This window comes from Onychostruthus taczanowskii, unplaced genomic scaffold, assembly GCF_017590055.1.
Source record: "Onychostruthus taczanowskii isolate IOZ18803 unplaced genomic scaffold, ASM1759005v1 scaffold9, whole genome shotgun sequence".
Taxonomy (NCBI): Eukaryota; Metazoa; Chordata; class Aves; order Passeriformes; family Passeridae; genus Onychostruthus; species Onychostruthus taczanowskii.
The window spans coordinates 15,838,401-15,862,916 of NW_024506993.1; the positions used below are offsets into that span (position 1 = coordinate 15,838,401).

The 24,516-nt window shown below is 53.4% G+C and overlaps 1 protein-coding gene across 2 annotated transcripts in view; it reads right to left on the minus strand.

The window, feature by feature from the left end:
* Nucleotides 1–24,516, minus strand: part of CACNA2D2 (calcium voltage-gated channel auxiliary subunit alpha2delta 2) — a 211,585-nt gene that overhangs the window by 32,912 nt on the left and 154,157 nt on the right. For both annotated transcript variants that reach the window (XM_041425943.1, XM_041425942.1), the window contains exon 4: nt 9,516–9,575. In XM_041425943.1, the coding sequence (XP_041281877.1) occupies nt 9,516–9,575 (60 nt within the window). The remainder of the gene's footprint in view (nt 1–9,515; nt 9,576–24,516) is intronic.

Genomic DNA, 24,516 nt, shown 5'->3' on the forward strand with positions numbered 1-24,516 from the left:
TGATTATTGCTGCTATTATCTAAGGAGGAAAGCGATCTGACCCCGAGCAGAAACGCGGCCAAAGCCCCAGTGGCACTGACTGCATCCCTGTCCTGCCTGCCCCTGCTCTGGACAGACCTGGACACAGCCCTGTGCCAGGCACGGTGGCACTGTGACATCCATCCCAGGCTGGGCACGGGCTGGTGCTGGAGACAGGGACCAGGAGAGGCAAGCAGCTCTCCAGGCAGCACCACCGTCCCACCAGCCCGGCCCCGCTGAGCGCTGGCAGTCGCTACCCCTCGCCGGGATTACCCTCTTAGCCACAAAATTGCTCCCCAGCGTGGTTTGCAGTGGCTTCCCAAGAGGTGGGAAACCCCTGAAGCTGATCTTGGGGACATGAACAGCAGGGGACCCCGGCAGGCTGTGCAGCCGGTGTCTCCCCGGGATGGGGATTGCAAAGGGCAGTTCCAGCATCTTCCTGAGCAGAGACTTCCGCGGGCTCTGCGACTCTCAGTGATTGCGATAAGGCAGCACCGGGAGGAGAAAGTAAAAAAAAAAAAAAATTGACGCAGCATCTTCCAATTTCTGCTATTAAAAAGCCCAGTCATTAAGGGAACACACTTATTAATTATCTGTGATTTGTTGTGAAATGCTGTGGGGTTTACAACAACAAGAAAGGCAAAAAAAAGAATTAATTTCTCCTCAGCTGGCCCTGCCGCGCCGCTCCGGCCCCACGCACGCCCCTGCCCCTCGCCGGCACCGCCTCTCCCCAGGTCCGCGGCCATCTGCACTTGCTAATTAAAGGAACCCCGGGGAGACCCGCAACACAAACCAGCTAATTTCATGTTTAATGATCTTTAATCAGGAGTGAGTGTGACTAACAACGGCCATCCAGAAGGTGCTTTGTTATTCATTTTATTTGCCACTGGCTCCTCGGAAAAGCTCGATTCCCCTCGCAGCCGCAGAGGCCCCGCTCCGCAGTGCAGGGGGCACGAGGTGATGATGCTCGGTGAGGATGCTCGGTGATGATGCTCGGTGAGGATGCTCGGTGATGATGCTCGGTGAGGATGCTCGGGCAGGAGAGCCCGTCCCCGATGCTGCTTTCCCCGCTCCAGCACTCCCACGGCACAGGGCATGGCACAGGGAGCAGAGCACCTGGGAGCACGTCCCTCCCACCGATTCCCCCAGGGAACACAGGGCCCTTGCCATGCAAGCCCTCTTTCAAGCCCTGACGACCCCAGGAGCAGCTGGGTGAGATCTCAGTCACACTCAGGCAGTAGCTGAGGTTTCCACATGTGAGACAGCACGTGTGGAACAGCCAGCATCAGCGTGGCCCTGGCCCTGAGATGTGCCCTGATGGCAGGCTCCAAAATCCTTGCCACAGCCCTGCTGATGCTGGGGGGCTGGGGGTTTTTCATGGGGTCCAAGGGAGACTGGGGGAGCTGGCAGGGCATCTGCGTCCTTGCCACTTGGAAGCCTGTGTCTGTTCCAGGAAGGAGGGAGAGAGTCCTCAGAGATGCTCTAAAAAGATGCCATGAGTGTTCCGAGAGGCAACAAGGGGGCCTATAATTTCTGCTCCCTAATATTTTTTTTAAACCACATTTGCCTTCTTCACATAATCCTCTCTTCCTCTGCTCCATGTTAAACTCAGCACCAGGTCTGTGTAAATAGCACTGGTATTTCTAGAGCCCTTCAGAATAAATACCAATAAAGAAAACAAGAGGGTGAAGATGTCAAGGGATTTTGAAGCAAAATATTGTCCCTGTCTCTTGCAACCGAGCCTGCAGGAAGCACACACTGGTTCCCACTGCAGGGGAGGCTGACAAGGAGGAGCTGCTGCTCCATGATATGTTAACCACTGGCCATTTTCTTACCTAAATTGCCAAGTGCCACCTGCACAATGGCACTGCATGGCTGTGTCGCTGGTGGGTACGTGTGGGGTTATTTCAGCTCCTGAAGTGCAACTCTCAGTGCAACAATAAACCCTAGTGCAACACTCTGGGAGCTCCGTGCAACCCCAACCTGATCTGCAGCTGTCCCTGCAGCCATGGCCCAGGCTTCTCCAGCAAGGCCACCAAGGCACCACCGCACCTGCACCAAACCCTTGTGGGTCAGTGTCACTGGGCAGCCCTGGCCAAGGCTTGACCCAGCTGGGACCTCCTGGAGGTGGCCCTGGGGATGCTGCTTGCCAGAGTCTCCCCAGGGACCCTGGCTCCTTCCTCATCCCCTTGAGCCCTCCCCAGGTGCCCTGTGCTCCACACCTTCACTGTTTTCACACCAAAACACCAAGTGAAAAGCTGATTAAAAATCCAGGCTGTGAGCTTCTGGAGAGCTGCAAGCTGGAGCCTTGCCAGTGGCACAAGGGAGGACCCTGCACTGGTGCTCCCTTGACACACAGCAGCAGAACAGGTATGAGACAAAGCCCAGGACAAGGAGGGGCACACAGATGTCTCAGGTGGGTGGTGAGGGGCACTCCCCCCACAACCCCTGACACAGCCCTCTACAAGCATTCAAATAGATATTTTTTTTGGCCAAAAACAATTACAGCAACTAAAAATAATGCTGAAAAGGTCAGTGCTCTGTTATCTGGCTGCAGCCTGGAGATGTCTGGAAGGAGGGGTGTTGGCCCAAGCCTCCAAATCAGCGACCTAACGAGGTGGCAATCAAACTATATCACACACAGAGCTCCCACAACCCTAAAAAACCTCGAAGGAGCTGTTGGTGGCACATCAGCTCCCTGCTCCAGCCGTCCAGCTGGATCACACAGCTGGCAGGGACACTGCAGGAGGGCTATGGCTCACTCTCCCCTATAGAGCTTTCCTGTAAAATCACCTAATCTGGCTAATCCTTCTCCGGAGACCTGTAGGATCTGTAGTACTCCACAGGATTGCTCAGTGTCTCTTGTAAGGGTCACCCTGCTAATCACATGCCCTGGGGACGCTGCAGCTCCCCGGGGCAGTTTTGCAGGCAGATCCTGCTGCAGCGCATTGATTTTGGTCCCTCTCAGCCTCCGGCTGTGGGTTTCATTTCTCTGAGCAGCACAGGTGACCCCTGTGGTCAGCAAATCTCTTTCAAGATTTAATTGGCTCTGGAAGAGCCAAATCCTGCAACAGTTTGCCTTCAGGCAGTTAGGAGAAACTCAGAGGGTGGTGGGGAAGAAAAGATGGATCCCAAGCTGGCACCTGCCTGTTTTCCAGCCACTGGATGGAGCTGGTGGCAGGACCAGCATCCCAGGCCACAGCTTACCAGTGCGGAGAAAGCCAGGTGACCAGAGCTGTGCTGGTCAGACACGTGGGTAGTACAGTAGGTGGGGAGAGCAAGCAGGAGCTGGTGTGCCCACACAGCACTGGGGGCTCTGCTCACGAGCTCACCTTTCCTCTGCCATCAGCACTTAGAGAGGACAGGGAGTATTTAGGTACTTCTTCATGTCCCTGAACCATTAAGCACACAGAAATAGCAACAGCTTTTTGCTTATAGCTGCACCTTTCATACAGATGACATCCTGCATGTGTCACAGAGCTCCTGCAGCCTCACAGCTGTGCTATGGCCAGAGGAGCAGAGCATGAGCAGGGACACAGCACATCCCCACCACAGCATCACCCTGCCAAGCCCTCCTGGCCACGAGGAGCAGGATGGGGCCACCCCATGGCTGTCCCTGGGGATTGGTGTGTGCTGCTCATTGGTCCTGGCTGCAGCTGGGGCTGCAGGTCTCAGCCAGGTGAGTGCTCAGCCCGAGGTGTCTGAGCCCTGCCATGGGCACAGCAGCCTCTTGGCTGGGGAACAACAGAGCAAAGAAAGTGTTCCTGCTACACCTGCCATGGGCTGGTGTGAGGGCCACAGCCAGGAACAGGCTCCAAAGGGGCTGGATGAATTCCTGGGAGAAATTCCTACCTGCAGTCACAGCCACACCTGCCTGTGGCTGGTAGGGGCTGAACCTTTATTTCAGCTGGCTAGAGATATTCTTGTCCATATGCACCATGATGAATCCTTTCCTAGTCCCCTGAAGAGGACAATATTCATGGTTAGCCCCAGCCACCACAGGCTGCTGGATAGACCCAGAAGGAGTCTGGTGGGGCCCATATTTCTCCTGCAGCACTGTGAATTCCCTGCATCCCATCCACCATCAGGGGCCGTACGCATTACCCAGGACAGGTGGAAACAGTCATCATAATCTGCCTTGGCATCTTTTTTTTTAAAAGCAATTTCCTCCCTCTGCCTCTCTGACAGAGCTGGGGAAATATTTAAGTGACCTGTCAACAGTTTTTTCATCTCCCCAAGAAGATGTTTTATCTGATCACAGCTCGCCAGCTATTCTTCTTTACATGGCATCTCCTGTCTGTCCTGCTCCTCTGAGGCTGCCTCGAACGAGGCGTGGCTGCTGCTCCCCTCCACTGCAGCCGGCTGCCACAGGGATGCCAGCACACACAGAGAGGCTGTTGGAGACCCCCTGCCCGATGGGATGGGATGGGAAAGCAGCACTGAGGAAAGCCAGCAACCCTTACACCAAACCATCATAGTCATGGAGAAGCCATGGGTGGCCCAGTGGTCTTGCAGAGTGGGGGGTTGGGCAAGGCCCCTTAAGCCCCATCCCTGGTTTTTAAGAGGGAGCAGCACCGACACAGGGGTTTTGTGAATGATTTTCTTGTTCTGCTTTTCGGCCAGACCGGCGCTACAGGAGCAAGGTTGGTGCTATAGCACAGTAATTCTCCGAGCGTAATGAAAGCTGACATTATATCAAACACAATAAAGACTCTCAGCTGATGGAGATCATTCCTGAACACACAAACCCATTAAACTGAAAAAAAAAAATATCAATTCTACACACTCGCCAGCCAAAAGAAAATGTGATTTGTTATCTAAAAGGGGGTTATAAACACAGCTTCAATGCACTTTCTGTGCTGTAATGAAAACTGGGTTTGAAATGGCAAGACGACTGCAAATTAGAGTATTTGATTTTATTTTCTAACTTTTTAGGTAAACCTTCTACAAGGGCAAGTGCAAGGTTACGGTGACAATCTTTCTGTTCTCAGCCGATAAGTAGGATCTGTAATTAAAGGGGAAGAAAAATGAAAGGAGGATAAGGAGCTGGCGTTCACCCTTCTGGTGCTGCTTTGAACACAAAGCCCTGCCTGCGTGGCCGTGCCCAGCCCACGGGAGCAAGAGCCCACACGTGGCACGGCATGGCACGGCATGGCACGGCTGCTGCTCCCCCGCAGACACACACCCAGCAGTGCTGGGTGGAGCAGCAGGATGGGGCAGCAGGATGGGGCAGGATCCTGCACCTGGAGGGATGCAGCACCCAGGGCTGTGTGGCCGTGGCTGGGTACCCAGCCATGCTGCCATGTATCCCTGCTTTATCCTGCACCTTTCCTGGGCAGTCAGGAGCACAGTCCCTGTTATTGCTCCTGTCCATCCCCATTTGGCAAACAGCAATCCCCTTTTCCCTGGAGTTTCGTTTCTAATGGAGCTTGAAATTATCTGGGCTTTGTTATTCCTCATGTGCTTGCAGGCAGGGGTTACAGATGGAGGCAGCAGCATGGGGCTGTCCAGCACTTGTGATCCCCCTGCCACCTCCACAAATGTCCCCAAAACCACCGAGTGGTTAAACCCTGTCCCCAGCAGCTCCTACATCCACAGCTCAATGTATGGCTATTTTTCTTTTCCAAGGAAAAAGGGCCTGCTGGGCTCTGACCCTTCAAAGGGCCCTTTCCAACATCAAAAGCTGGGAGAGGTGGGAAGCAGAGGGGCAGCAGAAGAGGGGAGCTTCCCAGTACAGTGATGGAAAATGCAGTGAGGAAGGAGACTGGGAGAAAAACAACAGTAATAAACATTTTATGAAGCAGAAAATGGCTTATAAAGAAGTCAACTTTTAAAGGCAATTTATGTAATCCTGCCAAGCGCACATAAACAGGGGGATGGATCTCTGCAGCACTGGAGTGTTCCCTAAAGGCACAAATAGCTCTGGCAGCCCCAGCAGACCTGCACACAGTGATGATGATGATGGTGATGTTGGCCTGGGATGCATTCTGTGGCTGGCAGTGCAGATCTGCTCCTCTGACAGCATCCCCCAGGTCAGCACGGCCCCCACTCCCACACACTATGTGAGTGTGGAACACCTGAGACCCTGCTGATGCTGCTGGGATGGGGCTGAAGGTCTGGAAAAGAACCCAAGGAAAACTCGGGAGGAAGGCGGAGCACACAAATGGAAAAGAACTGGGAGAACATGGGGCTGGCTGGAAAAGAACTGGGAGAACATGGGGCTGGCTGGATGTCTGACAGGCCACATGGCAGCTTGTCAGCGAGGACGGATACAAAGGATGTCAACAAAAAATGCAACATGACATTTCAGCATTTTCATAGGTACTTCTGGAAGTCCCTTGCCCAAGCAAGCAGAGGACGGAAACCTGAAAGCTGCATTGCAGGGTGGGCTGGAGTCCTGGAACCTCTGTTTGCTCCTGGGATGGTCAGCACAGGGCAGGCTCAGAACCACTGCCATGGCCAGGGGACAGGATTGGGGACATCCAGAGCAGGGGGCCAGCCCTTATGTGTCTTGAAGGACAAACCCTCATGGTTCTGCATGGAGTGGAGCCAGACTATCCCAGTGGATCTCTGAATGGAAGCCTGTAGGCCAGAAGATTCTCACTGGGAAAACTGGTAGGCCAGGCCACTGCCAACAGGGAATTTTCTGTGGTTTCTTACTATACCAGTGCCAGGTGGTTGCCATGTCTCTTGGTGGGAGCCCGCTCTGGCAACAGGACCCAGCTCTCACCTTTCCAGAGCTCTGCCAGCCTTCTCCAGTGGGTGAATGTGCATCCCTGAGAGACCCTCACAGTGCAGGCAGGGAAGGGCATGCTCTCTCCCCACAGCCTGCCCACATCCCTGCCCACCGTGCCACTCTGAGCTGCCACTCAGCCCTGGAGTAAAACAAGCTTGAGGGAACTCATGAGGGTGCTCAGAATATGGGTGACCTTGGGGCCAAGGCTACTTTTGACCAAGGAAAAAGGCCCCATATCCAGAATTTATTTGGGGACACAGCCCCAGCTTGGCACAGCTGATAGACATGAGGGTGGATGAGCACAAGGAGCAGGGATGAAACAGGACAGGATGAAGAGATTGTTTAGGGAACAGGGAGGCACTTTGCAAAGCCTCCTGAGGTGGGAGGCTGAACTCAGCTCCAGAAAGGCCAGCATGGCTGGCATGCAGCTGGAAACACCAGAAAACAGCAAGGAAAAAGGAACTTTCCCCGTAGACATGGATCGTGAGTGATTGCTGGCAGCAGCTCCCAGCCGCTCAGGCTCTTGCTCCTGCTTCATTTTCCCCTGGACTTCCATAGCAACCCATCTGCAGTGAGGTTTAATGGGGCTGCCATTAGCACTAATGCAGCGCAAACGCTCAGCATCTGCCGGCGCCTTTGGATGGAAACACAAAAATAACCGCGCTCGCCGCAATCTGTCATCGACTCCGGCGCGGGGTTAGGACGCGACACGCTGGGAGAGGAGGGGAGAGCTGCAGCCAGCAGGAACGAGCTGCTCGGTGGGGAGGGAGGAAGGGAGGAGCTGGGATGCTGTGCTGCCCCTTCCCTGCCTGCTGCCCGTGCCGGCACCGGCACAGCTGGGGCAGCTGCAGAGCCAGGGTCAGCGGTGCTGGCACACGGCTCTGACCCTGCCCGGCCATCTCGGGGATGAAGGGCAGGAAAAGGAGGCTCAGCCCTGGAAATGAGATGTACAAAGCCCCTTCACCCCTCCGCTCTGCTCAGGAGCTGGGGCTGTTGCAGGCAGGATGAGGCAGGCAGGGCTGATGCCCAGCACCCTGGGGGCTGTGCACAAAGCTGGACCAGTCCATCAAGTGTCCCAGCCAGGCCTGGGCTGTCCTGATAAAGCTGCGCCGAGCTCTGCGGTGACGCATCACTGCACATTGTTTCTGGGTGACTCGCTCCTAATTACCTTGATTAAGTGGTTGCAAACAGTGCTATTAAAAATATTTTTTTTCCCTATGAAAGTGGATTTTTGAAAGGTTTGTGCCGTGAATGGCAAAATGAGCCAAGAGCTTCTCAGTGCTACAGCCTTTCCCAGCATGTTTTGTGTTCTGTTGTTATTCCCCTGGCAGTGGAAGGCAGCCAGGTCTGGTTGGAGAAGGAGCTCTCTGGGGCTACAAAGAGACCCTGCAGCAGGAGCCCATCCCTGTGCTCCAAAGGATGAGCAGAAGCCCCAAGCACTGCTACGAAATGCAGTGACCTTGTGCCACCTCTGCCTGCCCTGCACATGCCCTGGTCACAAAGCATCCAACCCTGGGTGCCGGCCCAGCATGGGGCACACAGGGCAACTACAATGTCCCTGGTACCCACAGTCAAGCTTCAGGTGCTGCTCAGGGATGTTTTCTGACCCTGGAGGACACGCGACACTGGGTCAACACTAGCGATGAAGATGCTCGCCCTGCACTTCTCTGAGCTTTCCTTGGGAGCCCTGAGCCAAGGTCCTGCTGTGGCACCAGCATTGGCATCAGCAGCTGCCTGCACCAAATCTCATTATCCTCTTCACCTCCTCTCCACTGGCCTCTTGGGAAGAGCTGACAGCAGTTCACCAGTGCTCTCATACAGACAGGAAGGCCCCTGTGAGCTCATCCTGCTCCTTGGGTGCCCGTGGGACACAGAATCAGCCACCAGCCTCCACCCCACGCTGGCCACAAGGCAAAGGAAAGCCAAGCAGGTCAACCCCTTGCCTCCTCTTTTGTTCCTCCCACCTCTTCCTCTCCCCAGCAAGCTCTGGTGACCATCACCTGTGGCAGGAAGGTTTGTGTGGGCAGCAGCAGCTCAGACTGTGCAATACCCCCACAATACAGCATGGCCTGGCAGTGGGGCTATCCCCAGGCTGTCCCCTCAGAGGATGCAGGAGGTTCCTCAGGGCTGGGCAGGATGCGGCCCTTGCCAAGAGGAAGGGGCTGGGTGGCTCAGGAATATTTTTTACTGCAGACTCCATTTGCACTGGGAGAAAAACAATCTTTCCTTCCTTTTGTATTATGGTTATAATTTGAGAGCATTTCCAGACAGAATCCTTCAGGTTCCTGCTGAGTGCTATCACCGCCAGAATTACAAAGTCAAATGCAATCATTAAACCCGCGTCTTCCCTCTCCCAGCCCAGATTGCTCCTTCCCCAGAACAGCCCCCGCCGCAGCTGCTGGCATGTGCCACCGATGAGCCACCGCTGCTGTCACCCCGTGCCAGGACCCCAGCACCAAACCCCGGGGCTGCCAGAGCTGGGGAGAGTCGGAGTCTCCTCAGCCGCCAGCCCTCAGCGCCGAGCTGTCAGCTCGACCTTCACCTCCTGCCTTCTCCTCACGGTGTGCGCGGCTGAGGCGAGGCTGCAAACGAGCTCAAATCACTTCATTTGCTCTCATTAGCGTGGCAGGCGGTGGGGCTGGGGCGGGCCGAGCACGGCACAGCCAGCGGCGACACACGACAGGGACGCGAACGAGGGCAAGGAGGGACGGCACAGCGCAGGAGGGCAGGGTGGGGGCGGCTGGCGTGCCTGGAGCCTTACCCGGATGTTGTCCTGCCAGTGGTGAGCCTTCTGGAATTTCTCCGCCGCGTTGGCAAGTCTCTGCAAAACAAGTGGGAGAGGAGAAATGAGCCTGGGGGAAGCAAGAGCACCCAGGCATCGCCCACACCAGCCCAGGAGCATGGGTGCCACCCCCACACCCAGCATCCCTGCCTGGGGGCTCCTGCAGCATCTGCCACCCCTCTGCTGCACTGGCAGGGGGGCGGGAGGAGGCACTGTGGGCAGCACCCTGGAAGGGTGTTCCAGGCACAGGGAGCCACTTTTTCCTGCTTGCTCCTGCCTTTCCTGGAGCAAGCCCGTATCTCCAGGGGAGTTGCTGGCACTTGAACTCGGCAGGGCTGAGCCACTGCAGCTTGGCAGCTGCTGGCAGCCCCCCGGAGCAGGGCCGGCTCTTGTTGCACAGGGCAAGGGGCTGAACACAGCTCTCTGTACTGACAGCCCCCAGCTCTGTGCAGAGCAAGGCAGACTCTTCAAAAATGCCTCAAAACACCCTCAAAATGCCCATAGGTGCACCGTGCTGCCCACCCAGATTTAACCCCTTTGTATAGCCATGGCCACACTGGGGTAACCGGAGGAAGCAGGATTTGCTGAAGCAGGATGGGGCAATGCTCAGCACCAGGGTACCCTCACTGGATGCTCAGCCATGAGACCCCTCACCAGCACAGAGGGTGCAGCAGGGCAGGGCTGGAGACTGGGCAGCCCCTTGGGTACTGCAGTGCCTGGAAGAAGCTGCAGTCTGGCCTTTTGTGGAATCAAAGGGGATAAACAGGGCAAGAGCTCCAGGCTTTCTACAGGATCCTCTCCGCATCACTAAGAAAATAAAGCCAAGAGCAAACCAGCACGTTTCCCTCCATCCCTCAACCAGCCCCAGGCACCCGGGCAGCCGCCTGGGGAGCTGCCTGCCAGGGCTGTGCAACCTGCTGAGCACCAAAACCCAGTGCGAGGCAGCCCAGTGTCCTGAGCCAGCCCACAGAGCCTCCCAAACCCCACTCACTGCATGCCACACTCAGCACAGCCTGCCCCCAGTAGCCAGCAGCCGTGCAAGGCTCCCAGGGAATACACACTGCCAAGTCTCAGCTCCAGGGGCCAGTCTGTACCGGGCTGAGAGGCTTTCCAGGCTGTTGCAGTCCCTAGAGGGCTCCCTGGAGAGTTAGTGGGAGACAGACCAAGCAAAGATGTACAGCACAGGCTCCTGCCTCGCCTGCTCCTCATTTCCCTGCAGATCTATTTCCCTAGAGGGGGATGGACATGCTCTGCTCCATGCAAGTGGTGCTGGCAGCCAGAGCATGGGGAGAGAGCTGAGCCCTGGCTGTTTTCACACACTGAATTGGCTGGGAGGAGGAAGGAGCACTGACAGCGTGGTGACATCTTGGGTGAAATAACAACCCCAGATCACTGTCTGGGCAGCACCACAGAGATTCACATAGCGAACACAAGATTCCCAGTGCTACACACACGACTTCCACGCCATGAACCACAAATCCCAGGATGAAAAAGCATTCCTTTGCTCATCAGGAATGTGGCAGGCTGGTGGGAGCCCACAGGGGCAGCAGTGAAGCCCAGTGATATCCCTGGGAAATTATTTCCCCAGGGCCTGAACGGTGGGCAGCTATAAGAGCACACACACATACGAGCCCTGGGCACAGCCACAGGTCACAGCTGCTGTCCCCACTGTCACCAGCTTCTCCAGCACTCCCTTCAGCACACAGGGATGCAAAATGTCTCAGCCCTTCCAATTGGCTGCTCGGGGGAAAGGAAGCCCCCAGGTGCCAGAGTGCCCCATTGCCCATGCAGGAGAGTGGCAGACCCAGCCCTGGCAGGGTGGCTTGAGCAGGGCTGTGGCTGCAGATTCTGTATTTCTGTGAGCATGGCAAAGCACAGGCACTCGAAAGTAAGGTGAAAGAAACCACAGATCTGGCCCTCCCCAGCCTGAAAATGCAGCTGGTTCTTATCAGATGCAGGGAAACACGAATCCATCGCTGCATAATCTCAGCACGTACTGGTTGAAACTTTCCTGTTTAATCTTTTCTCTTTCTCTTAATCTTGATTTCTAAATCAAAGTGCTTGCTTTCAGTGGCCAGCATCCAAGGGGAAAGATCAGCTATCAGCTGAATATTGAAGCAAAATCCTTATGGCTCCAGTGGCAGGCAGAAGGGAATGAGAAACAACACGTGGCTGGACAGAAAAGCCAAGTGATATGAATTTTCAGGGCAGTTTTTCATGGTCTCACCTGCACAGCCATATCCCTGCCCCCAAGAGCTGCCTAGAAAATCCGTGGCCCAATTCTGTACCTCATCCCCTCCAAGCTTTTGTGCTCTGTTTATATGTTGAGATGGCTGATTAAAGACAAGCATTTATTCTGAGCTGCGTTTAAGGCAGTGGTGATGAAATATGCATTTTTCTATACTTGATAAGAGTGTGTTTGTTTATTATGGGCTGGGGTAAGATTTATGGACATCTTTAACTATTCATCGCCTTGTGCAAAGTGCCTGGAGGGCTGCAAATGGTGCAGTAAGGGACGGCTACACCCAGGAACGACACCTCGACAGGAGATATTTTTCCTCTGGAAAATGTCAATTTGTCAAAGTCAAACCAAACACAATTTTGGTTAAAAAAAAAAAAAAAAAGGAAACCCAGATGTTCTTGTTCGATAAATAGCAGGAATGGGGGAGTCTGCAGCAGGATGGCACAGCCACAGCAGGGTGCTGTGCTGGCTCCTGGCTGCCACTGGATATTCACCCAGGAGGAGTGTCCCCAGAGCCCTCCAGCTGTTGCTCCTGGAGCATTTTCCTCGCTAAACACATTTCAGTGAGCAAGATGGTAACTGGGAGGAGAGAGAGGCCAAGCAGGCAGCCAGCATTCCTTGCTCTGCAACAGGGGACAGACCCAGAGTGGTGCCATGTGTGGCTCCCATGGGAGCAGTCCCACCCTGTCACATCCCTGACTGGAGCTAGATGGAGCCCATCCAGCCCCTGCCCAGAGATGGGCTGCTGTCATGAACAGGATGGGGGATTGTTGGATTCAGGACCCTCCAAAACTGTGCCAATAACAACGTGTCCCCCAAGGGGGCTCTCTGGGACAGCAGCTCCTGGAGGTGTTTGTTAGGACAGGTTTGTTGCTGGTCCCACAAACCCCACTGACAGCTCCCCAGGGAAGGTGACGGGTCTGCCTGGAGCCACACACTTCTGCAGGACGTCCCCATTAATGCCAAATGAGTTCATCATGAATAATGTTATTGTGATCAATACAGCTCAAGGATTATTTCTAATCCTTAATAATGATTAAACCATTATTTTTCAAGTGTTACAGATCAATCAGACCAGCTCAAGGTGTGCTGCGTGCAGGGACTGTGAGATACCCAGGTGACAGGAGCCTGGCAGGGTACAGGGCAGTCACCAAAACCTCTCCAGACTTCAGACCTGGGGTTGTCAATTGTGGGGTTCAAACAGCAATAAAAAATAGAGGAATTACCAAAAATAAAGCATGGGTGTGAAATACCTGCTGATTTCCAGCAGGCTGTGGTGCACAGACTGCCCTGGCACTTTAAGGAGCACGGTTCTTTCCCCAGAAGTCACCCAGGGCTAAGGACAGGAGATTTAGAGGCTGAAAACACTGAATTGAAATGACTCTGAAGGTCACGAAAGGCCAGCAGGAGATTTGCAGGGGATTGGTGTCTGGAGATCGCGACAGACAGCGGGCTGTGTGAGGGGAAGGTGCCCCAGACTCATTTGTATTCCTCATGGAGCCCTCTCTGCTCGCCAGGGCCGGCGCCCGGAGCTCCCTGCTCAGCACAGCACCTCGCAAGCCATTAAAGAGCCTTGGGGACACTCAGCATGGGCAGGTGGCAGCCACGGTGGCATGGCTGGGCACACACCCTCCCTCCCAGAAGATGGGCAGGAAAGGAAAGGGGCAACAATTTGGGTGACCATTCGTCTGCCCAGAGGATGGCAACTCCAGACACATGGCTGCTGCTTTTCCCTGGCTTTGCTCCAGGACCTTGCTACTCAGCCCAATATCCCACAAGCTCACTCACCCCCCCTGAGCAGGGCTCACCCACGTGTGCTCACCCCCAGCAGCAGCTTTTGGGGACAGCTGGTCTGATAGGGAAGCTGCTGGGAGGAACACTTGGAGCAGCAGAGCTGGCACAGGCAGGGACCACGACCTCCTCTCTAGTGGAGGGGACCCTCCCTGCTGTTGGCATCCCCACTGCTTGAGGGGCCAGCACGCTGGAGGATTGTCCCTGATGGAGCAGACACCCAAGGGGGATGCTCAGCTCCTCCTTGCCACCCCTTCTCTCCCATCACACTTGGGGCTATCCTTCACTGCTCTGATATTTTCACACAGACTCTTTCCAAAGGGAACTGGTCCAATGATTTACTAAATCTCTTCTCTCAGCCCCACCATGGCAATAAGCGTGGCCTGGCTGCTCCTGCCTCAGGCAGATCAGTGGGTTTAACTTGGGAAGCAGCAGAGCAGAGCTCAGGGAGGCCAAAGACCAAGGCTGGATTTATAAAACGGGATTACAGCAAACACTGCAGAAGGAGACTGAGCAGCCCTGTGTAACAGCAGCTATGCCACCCCTGTGTCCAAGCCTCCACACAGGTGCCCCAAGCCTATGTGGATGTTGGGGGATGTTTTTTAGGTAGCTTGGGATGGGGTTCCTGGCTTCTCCCCACAGCCAGTGTGGAAGCCCAGCCACAGCCCATCACGCAGCAGCTGTTGTGTGCCTAGGGATGTTTGCTCCAGGGAGAGCCACTCCTGCTAAGCCTTCCTTTAACTCCCTCAGGGGGACTCTTATCACCCTCATCGCAGCGCCTCGCCCAAGGCTCTGAATTGCATTAACCTCGAAGCCCAGCACACAGCTGGGAGGGGAGATCTGTGCTGGAGATTCAAACAGCCCTGCACTGCCAGTGGAGAGTGCCACACAGCATCACACCTGCCAGCCCTCCTCCCATGGAGGGAGTGCCACACAGCATCACACCTGCCAGCCCTCCTCCCATGGAGGGAGTGCCACACAGCATCACACCTGCCAGCCCTCCTCCCAGGCAGGGAAATGCTGGTGAAAGGTTAAGACAAGAAGGTGAAATCAAACACACATGACAAAGCCAAGGAACTCAAGCCCCAGGCAGGAACATCCCCCAGGAGCTGGTTTTGCACCTCTTCCTCCTCCATAATGAGGGAATGAGGATGGCACAAGCTCTCTCCTCTGGTACCAACCCCTCTTCCATGGACAGGGCACCCTGAAGCCTCACCAGTTACTGCAGAGTATCTGGAAAGGCAAAAGCCCATTCCACATGCTTCACGTCTCCATTCTTCCTGCCTGCATGAAACAGGGCAGAGGGCACTGCCTCATGGAGCCACCTCCTGCCAGCACCTCCAGGGTGCCTGCACCCCAGCTCTCCCCCTCATCCCCTGCATGTTCATGGAATTCACCCCTAAGCAAACCCTACCAACAGCGTGCACGTCACCGTCAAAAAATGATCAACCAGCGACAAAAGACAACAACCCCCTTATGTACACAGAGGGAATATAAATCTTGAGTAAACACTGTAAAGCAGCGAAGCATCTCATCCTGTAATAATCTCCGAGACAGTTGATCCCAGGGCTCTTATTACCCCCCCAGTCATCATCTGAAATCCAGTCGGCAGCAGGCTCGGCCACGGCTCGGTATTGATCACGGAGGCAGCTTCAAATGTGCTGCGGCATTTTTCTTTCAAAGGACTAACTTGTTTGTCAATAACTCCCCTGGCTGTGCAGGAGGAGAGGGATGGATAGAGCCCATCTCTCCTTCCTTGTGCCTGGATCCAGCCTGTGCATGAGGGAGGATGGGGCTGTGGCTGCTAGTGTTCTCCTGCTCATGGGAGGGCAAATAAAGCCCCAGGGCTAGCAAAGAGCACACGGTAAATCCTCCAAGGGCTCCCAGACCTCGGTTCTGTACCAGCTGGTGCTTGCTGCTGGGGTCTGGCAGGGCAGGGAGCAGGGAGACCTCTGCAGAGCCAGCCCTGCCAGCAGTGAGGTCACAAGTGCAAACCTGGAGCTAAACCAGAGCCAGAGCTGCTGCAGACCCCATATGGGGCAGTGGCACAACCAGCATCTGGCACGCCACAGCTTCCATCATTTTACTGAGCACCTCAGTAACTCATGCTCTGCAGGCCAGCAGCATGTGGCTCTCGTTCCCTTGTCAGCATTTCTCGTTTGTCCTTCTTCTCCAAGGCCACAATTTTTACCAATAGGAAACACCAGCACCATCCCAACAACCACAGGGAGGGGAGGAGTGAAACATCTCAAGAAGAAAGTACCAATGTCTTTGCAGAGATGGTGAGGAAAGGGAGAGTGTTGCTGCTCAGGGTGTTTCTCCTACCCCAAAATATTGCTCAGGTCTCCAGAAGGGCTTAACTTCCCACAAACAGCAAAGCACCAAGGGCAAAAGGACAGTGCAGAGAACCAGGCATCCTGCAGCACAAACTGTGCCTGATGCTCTCTTCAGCTCTGCTCCCCTTGTAGAAAAGCCTCTCTCTGTTACCCTTCTCCTGGAGTTCCTGTGCTCCATGAGGATGGATATGCTTTCCAAAATTACAAGCAGAGAGCAGCTGTGCCCCTGCTCCCTGTCACCCAGGAGGGGAGGACGGGGGCAGGGGCACTGTGCCCTGCAGACCCAGGGGACACTTGCCCCTGGGGACCAGCAATAGCAAAACCCCAGCTCAGCTGCTCAGACCCTCCCTGGCTCCTGCCCCATCCCTCCTGGGGGAGGAAGGGCTCACACCAGGGTGCAGGATCTGTCCCCACCTCCATCAGCAGTGAGACAGAGCTGTGGGAGGCAGGATGGAGAGATGAGGCCAGGAACACGTGCAGGCAGGCTTGGCCTCTCTCGCTGTCCCTTTCCTGTGAGTGGACTCAGCAGAAGGAGCATTTGGCCACTCTGGCATTGCCTCATCCCGCATGCTCCTGCCTTTCACCCTGAACATATGGCAGCAAACTTTGCTCTTGCATTAGAGATGACTTTAAACAGCACTGCTAAATATCATCATGCTCAAGTCCTGCTGGAATGTGCTGCTGTCCGGCTTCGGGATGCAGGTGGTCCCTTGGGAAGCCAAACCAGGCACACTTGCCTGCTCTGCTCTGGATATGAGAAAAATCCTTTTCCTCCATCCACTTTGCCACTCATTTGCAGTCACAGTAGCCTTTTGCATCTTCTGTAGTTGATGGAGAGGAAAGCAGGGGCCTCTGCTCTGAGATCCCAACATTCAGCCAGAGGAGAGCCAAGCAGGAGTATTGAGCTGCCCTGTGGCAGCACAGTTCTGCCCATGCCCAGCACTTTAAATGGTGCTCATTTCACACCTCTTGCTTTTGGAGCACCAGCTGTCAAGATGAGCAAGGCAGAGAAAGCCCAGTCTGCTCCTGATGGAAGTTCCTACCATTTCCACAGTAGTCAGACCAGTAAAAGTCTAAAATTCTGGCTGTCAAGGAAAAAAGTCTCTCTTGGGATGAAGCTGGAATCTTGGTGGCTGCCTCCCAGGAGGTGCTGAAGAGCTGGGGCATGTCAGCAGCATCCCAGAGGGGTGATGGATACAAACCACCTGAGAAATGTGACTCCAGAGTTGTTTTTTGGTTGTGGGTGGGACAGATGTGTCCCAGCAGTGTCAGGGCTGTCCATCCCAATCCAAGCCTCTCAGTGGTGGGCTGCCAGGCTAAAAGCCTGGTGGGTGCTGCTACCCACAGCTGCTTTGCCAGGGTCCTGCCATGTGCTGGGAGACAGCAACAGGGACAGGGCAGGTGAGCTGCTGGGATAAACACTGCATCCTGGCACAGTGCAGCACATCTGCCAGAGCTCTGCCACGACTGGAAGGGCTTGGGGACTCTCCTGCTGGGTGACAAGCAGCTGCTTGATGCACAATAAAAGTTTCAGATGACTAGAAATAATTCAGGTCAAGATGCATTTGCTGGAAGGTCAGAGCTGGGCAACGTGACAGACAGTAATTCACCAAGCTGTGGAGGAGGAGATGGTGCTGCCCTGTGCTCTTTCCATCTCCTTTCCCCCCATGCCAGTGTGCTGTGGCTCCCATGGGATGGGTGACTGGAGGGACATGGCTCCCACAAAGGATTTTTGGAGATGGTCCCTTCTGGCAGGGGGTCCCAGGGCAAGCTCAGCTTCTACTGTGTTAGAAGGGCCAGCGTGTTAGTCACAATCTCAGCCCACTGCTCCAGCCCCATCTCCTCCCAAATATACTCCAAATATTCAAACAAACAGTGCTCCCTAAACCACACTCAAAATATCCTGTGGACCACCTGCTACGATCATCAAGAAGGACTTGTCACAGTTCAAAATCCATTACAATAACCACAAGGCGTTTCAGCAGCAATTATAAGAGATAGTTGCACTTAAAAATCAATTTTACTTAGAGCTTGGAGGAACAGGATTTTTTAAAAATAAAGGGGAAAAAAAAAAGAAGTGATACGACTTGTCACTTGGGCAGAACAAGGAGGGATTTGCCTGGCCAGGTCTTAGCAGCCAGAGTCTTCAAAGAAAAAAAAATGAAAATCCTTCCTTATCATTATTCTTGCGTATTTTGGACAAGTAAGTTCCACATGAAGATGAGAAGAAGTTCAAGGAGAGGCTTACCCTTCTCTGTGGTTCCCCACATGGTGCCAACAACACAGAAGCTCCTGTGAGATGCAGGAGGGCATCCCTGAAAACCCAAAATGCAGCCTGCATCCTGGCAGGCCCCTGACTCCCTGCTCCATGGGCACGAAGCCTTTAGTGCCTTTGAAATCCTCCCCTTTATGTCTCTGCCTTTCATTCAAGCAGAGGCTTGAAATGTTTGTACTGGAAACCACTTACAATCGATTTATTTTAAGGCATCACCTCTTGCTGCGCTGTGAGGTGCGAGCTTTAAAAAGCGCCTGGTTTATGATCCGCTGCCGCGCGGGGATTTCCGTGTGGCACCTCCCGGTGCTGCCAGAGCTCCTCTGCTCTCGGGTTTTTATGCTAAGGTAGATTTGCAGAGTGCACTAATTCCCACCAGAGTGCCCCAAAATACCAGCACCCACCCCACAACCATGGCAAACTCTGAGAGAAACCCCCAAAACTTCCCTGCTGGAAACCCTCCAGGGACACATGTGACATCTTTCTGATGTCCTCTAGTGCCATCAGCCACTCTCCTGAAGCCTGAGAGGGGTATGACACACTGAGAGTTACTCAGCCTCCATTGCCACTGTGATAAGAACACAAACAGAGCAGCTGACATTGCCAGTTTTTAACACCAAAAAAACCCAAAACAACTGTGGTGCAAAAAGTCATAGAAAGGATGTTTTACTGGTATTTTGCTCTAAAAACAAGGACAATAGCTGGAACCAGCTTTGCTCAAACTTTCAGACAAACAGCAAAGAAGCCCCAGTGGCTCCAGGAGAGGTGGGGAAGTTTCTGGGAGGTGGAAGGGTGCAAGTTCAGGAGGCCACCAAATGGCTGTTCCCAATGTGACAGCTCACAGTGACCTCAACACTCATCCAGCTCCCCCTGGCATGTCCATGGGGCAAGGGGCAGCCTCCAGGCTGCCAGGAGCCATTCTCATCCCGTTGGGACACCCTTTGTTGAGATCAAGGTGCTCACTCCCCCTCTGCTGGTCCTTCAGCCTCCTGCTCTTAGGCAAAGCGTGAAGCTCCAGCTCCTCAGACCTCACTGCTCTTTGTCAGGATGTCCCAATGTGCCTTCCCACTCCTGTGCCTTCTTATTCAAAGCTCCAAATCCTCACACAGTATTTCCCTTCAGTCCCCATCCCTATATTGATAATTATGGACCACTGGACAAATCCAGGCTATGCTGATGGAGCAGGATGGTTGCTGCTTTGCTTTTGCCCTCCATTCACCTATTCTCTCTTGTCTGGAGGCTAAAATTTCAGTATTGTTCAACTCTGCATTTTTACAGCCCAGCAAGCCCCATTTATGGCCCAGCTTCCTGAGTTACAATGAAAGAAGGAACCAAACCAGAAGAGAACAACCACCATGGATGGAAGGGGGTCTGGTGTATTCAGCACCAAGTCCAGCCCCTAGCAGATGTATCCATTCTACTTCCCCATTTTCTGGTTTACACAGACTTCTGATGTTACCAGTAACATAACTTGCCCAAAGAACTTCAATACAGGCCCTCTCCTGACTCCCTTATCACCTTAATTTCTTTCTTTGGTTCCTTCTCTTCGCTTGTGCAAGGAGAGCAACTCTTATTGCCTACTGCAAATCTGGCTCCTGCCTTGCAGATGTGATGCTGGGAAGTGCTAACAAAGCTCCTGTAAGGAGAGCTCAGCGGCTCTTCCCCTCCTGCAGCAAGTGTGACTGCCTTCCATTCCCATGGGGAATAAACAGAGACCCAAGCCAAGGAGAAGGACCCAAAGCACATGTCCTGAAACCAGGACAAATTGCCACTACACACATTTCTTAGGCTTTGTCTTTATTAATTCTGCCTGAGGTATGTGCTCCCTGCAGACCAGCCCCCTGAGAAGCCTCTCCCTTCCCTGAGGCACATGGCTCCAGCACAGATGGAGACCCTACAACCCTCCTCTGGGGTCTGGGTTTGTGGGGAGAGATCCTTCCCAGCTCAGGTGTTCCCTGTGCCAACGCTGGGCTGATGCAGCAGCTCCCCAAGGAACCTGCAGTGTCCTTCCACTGTCCTGCTCCAGGAACATGTTCTGCTGTTTCTGTTAAACCCAAAATTCAAGGCAACTTGACACTTTCTCTTTTAAAGACTGAGGTGGGGGAGGAGAAAGCATGGAGGAGCTTCCCTAAGGGAAAAGCCATCAAGTGGAACAAGTCCTCAACAACTACACGTTCCTTGACCTTTTCCACAGTCATATCTTTAATGTTTCATGGACGGATTTGATAAAAAAAAATTAATAAAATAGATTTCATTTTTAAAAAAAGGTCAGGACATGTGTTACAGGGAAAAACTCATTTAGGTCCCTAGCTGATGCCAAGGAGCCCTCCCCTGCCTCCCACCCAGGGCACTCTAGCCCAGGCATCTACCTCCCCACCCTTCTTTTTATCATATTCAGGGTTTGATCTCTTCTGGACTTTTCCTTCCCCTGCTAGACATGGAATCAAGTACCATAAGCATTCAGAGCTGACAAATGCTTGGGAGCCACAAATATTTGGTGGGATGTTGCACATCTGACTTCGAGAGGAAGTCAGAGAGCTCAAATGTGGAGAAAATGCTTGTCCAGCTTCCAGCACAGCTCTTCTACCTGCAGCTGCTCCACCTTGAGCCCAAAGTTCTCCCCAAATATATTGACAGATGTTGAGGCTGCTGTCATGCTGAAGCCATGCACAGCAGTGTACCAACATCTGCACTCTCTTGCCCATCATTTCATTGCTCCTGCACTCACCCCATGAGCATCACCCCATGGATATCACATCCCTCATCCCTGTCTGTGGAAACAAACATGGATCCCGTCTGCTGTGTCTGAGCTCAGACTTGTCAAGAGCAAGCAAAGCAAAGTAAATTCCCCAAGCACAGAGCCAATTCTTGCTGATCAAGATGTTTTAAAAAATAAATGGTATTTAATAGCAGCTCCATCCCGGCTGGCCCAGCGGATGTTCCCAGAGACTCAGAAACAAAAGCAGCCTGGACGCTACGGACATTTCTATTATTAAGCCCACTCCGCAATTAGAGCAGACTTCTGTCCAACTTCTGCCTCTTTTCACCATTCCCTCAATTTATTTTTTATTCCCTAAGAACAAAATATTACTCATCAAAGTTTGCAAAAAAGCCTGCGAATGGCTGCGATAACATCATACTAAGTTATTAAGCGGTGACAATGGGGGACAATTACAGTATATAGTCCATTATACAGCACTGCCGTTGGGATGAATCAAAGTAAAACACCCAGTGAATGGTGAAGAGCTTATTAACAGGAACATTGGTGTGCCAGAACATAATACCTGCATTCAGCCCCAGAGTTAGTGCTGAGCTGCTGCTGGCAGGGACTGTGGAGGAAAGTGGAGGAAAGGGCTGGCAGCTCCACTGCACCGCTCGAGGCATCAGCCCCATGGATTGATCCTCAGTGCTTAAATACAGACAAAGGGCAAAACCTCAGTCCTGGGCCATCACCATGCAGTGTCTCCCCCTCTAAATCTGCTTCTGGAAGGCTCACAAGATTTTTGCAATGGCTCAGCCAAGCACAAGCAGACAAGGATTTCCCTCAAGTCCCACCAGGATCAGGAGCATCCTCTCTGTGCCCACCAGCTCCCCAGCGCTTTTGGGCAAGGATGTTCCACCACTATCAGCAAGTCTTTGCAGGTCCCACTCAGAGGTGTTGGGCACATCCCAGACTCCCTTCACCCATCACCTGAGGCTGCCCCTTGCCTGCAGTAGCAGGTGAGGAGGGCCATGATGCTGGGAGATGCGTGAGCTAAATAATCTGTGAAAATTCTCTTTGTTGGGAAGGGAAACAAGTAAGCAAGTTGCATGCCTTCTTCCAGAGCACAGCAGCAAAATTCCCAGGTTTGGGTGTGCGCAAGGACTAACCTGTGGGAAGAGCTGGTTTTATGCTCTTCCTCCCAGGCTCTGCAGCCCACTCACACCTGGGTACAGTTCGGAGAGGTCCTGTCCCTCCCCTCTCTGCTGGCCTGAATTCTTGCCAGCGGTGAAACCCTGCTCTCCTTTGCCAGTGCAGGGTTTCCTGCTGCTCCAGCCGCTCTGGCTTGCTCCTTCTAAGATGTTATTTTTACACTTCCCTTAAAATACAACACTAAGAGAGGCTTCTTGACTATATTAACATTAGGAATCTAATCAGCAATCAGACAGCTCATAATTTTCTGATTAGCTCTGATTATACTCAATCTTTAGGAATGAAAAAAAAAAGAGGGAAAGAGGAAAAAAAAAACTTGGAAGGAAAAATATAAAAATATTCTCTGTGCAGTTTTCCCACCCTGATTCCCTGACGAGGCACAGAGTCATAGGAACAGCTCTGCTGTTCCCAGCTAAGAAGGAACAGTGCCATAGTGACCTGCTAAGACAGTGTTGGTCAATAACCTGGTGCCATCACACTGCTGATCTTCATCCTTCCAGGCTTGGCTGGGATACTGTCCCACAAAGGGGCTGCTCAGGGAATGGAGAAGACATCAAGGGTGCCAGAGCTGCTGACAAGCCCAGAGGAGTGTTGTGAGCTCTACTCTCAGGCAAAGACCTCCAATAATCTGCTAAAAGACAGGTAAAATGATGCCACAGAGAAAGGAAAGGATGTGTGTATCCAGCTGGCTTCAGCCTGGAGAATGGAACCTCTCCAGGTGATGACAAGGAGGAGGAGGAGGCTGAAGAACTTTGTGAGATGAGGTCATGGCCACACACCAGCTTGGCAGGAGATGATTGGTGCTTTGTGGCAGCACAGAGAGAAAGATCCCAAGGGTTCAGGATCTAAAGCCTGCCAGAAGGTGGGAGGAAAATGAGCACATGGCCTGAAGGTCTTGGGCAGGAGCAGAGGATGCCCCAGTAGGCAGACTGACCTGCAGACCAGGCAGCAGGAGCAGGAATGGCATCTCCTCTGAGTATCTCCAGCATCCTACAACAGCAGGGCTTTTGTGAAGGAGGAGAAAGTGATGTCCTGGTGCTGAGCCTCACAGCTGCAGCCAGGAGGGAGGAAACTGAGGAACAAGCCAGAGGAAGGAGATCTAAACCAACTCCTCTAACAGAGTTAATCGCTCGCGTGTGCTCTGCGTAGGAGATTCACTCCTGACTGCAGCAAGCCATCAGCTGATGCTGTGAAGCATGAGATTTAATTATTTGTATCATAGCCATAGCCTGCATAACTACAAATGATATTAATGGTGATAAAATTGTCCAGCTGGCTCTTCAAACCCATCACCACCCCGACTCGCTGCCTCCCACGGCAGGGATGTGCTGCCTTGCAGGGACCGCTCACGCCGCGGCACAGCCGGCAGCAGAGCCCATCCACCCAACAGACACCATCTGGAGTGACCATCCCATGTCCACACGGGGTGGCTGAGCACGGAGCACGTGCTTCGTGTCTGAGGACAGCCCTGGTAATGAGAGGTGCTCTGTCAGAGCACTGCCTGGCTCTGCATTTGCAGCAGCGTAGCTGAACCTCTGCAGAGCTCACGCCTGCTCGCAGGCTGGGCAGACACTTTGCTGGGGAGGAGAGGGCAGCCCCATCTCCCTCCAAGCTGCTCCAGGCTGCTCCTCAGCTGTGCTGGCAGAGCTGCCAAGGACAGCACTGCTCCTCACCTTGGTCAAACCAAGTGGGTTACAGAGATCTGCACTAAGCAATTAACCTGCTAAAAACCAGAAACAGCAAAGTAGAGTGGAACAGAACAGCTCAGGTGGAAGTGACCTGAGGTAATCATCTTGTCCAATTGCAAGAGTAAGGTACACCTGCCCACTTTTAATCCAAAGAATTCAACTGTCAAAGTAAATGGCCTAGGTCACAGCAGAGCAGCCACAGTGCCCCCAGCAGTCTGACACCACTCTCCTGTAGAACTCCTTGGCTGAGACCTCCAGTCACTTTTACCATGGCTTCAAAGAAAAAAGCTTGAAATCCCCACTTGAACTGAACTGTGGAGAAGGAGAAGGTGCAAACACCCCAGGGCTTGGCTCTCCCAACATGCTTCACCACAGCATCCCAGGTGTGCAACACGGTCACCCTATTCCCTTCCAGCCCAGCAAAGCAGGTGAGGCCCAAGAGGAGGTTGTACCTGCACCGGAGATAACAGCAGAGGGGACTGATCCCTTTCATGTGCTGGGACTCAAGCCCTGGTGTTTCCCATAGCAGATGCAGTGCTCAGGACCCAGTGGGACTCTCTTATTGAATTATCTCAGTACACACACTAAAACCTGCCCCAGTTCCCATGAACAGGTGTCCCCACTCCCCACTCTGGGTAAGTCTCCTCCTCACATTCCAGCCATGACCACAGAGTTCTCTTTCATGAAGCGACTGCCAGAGCTGTAATTACTTTGGGGTGACCTCTAGGAAAAAAAAAA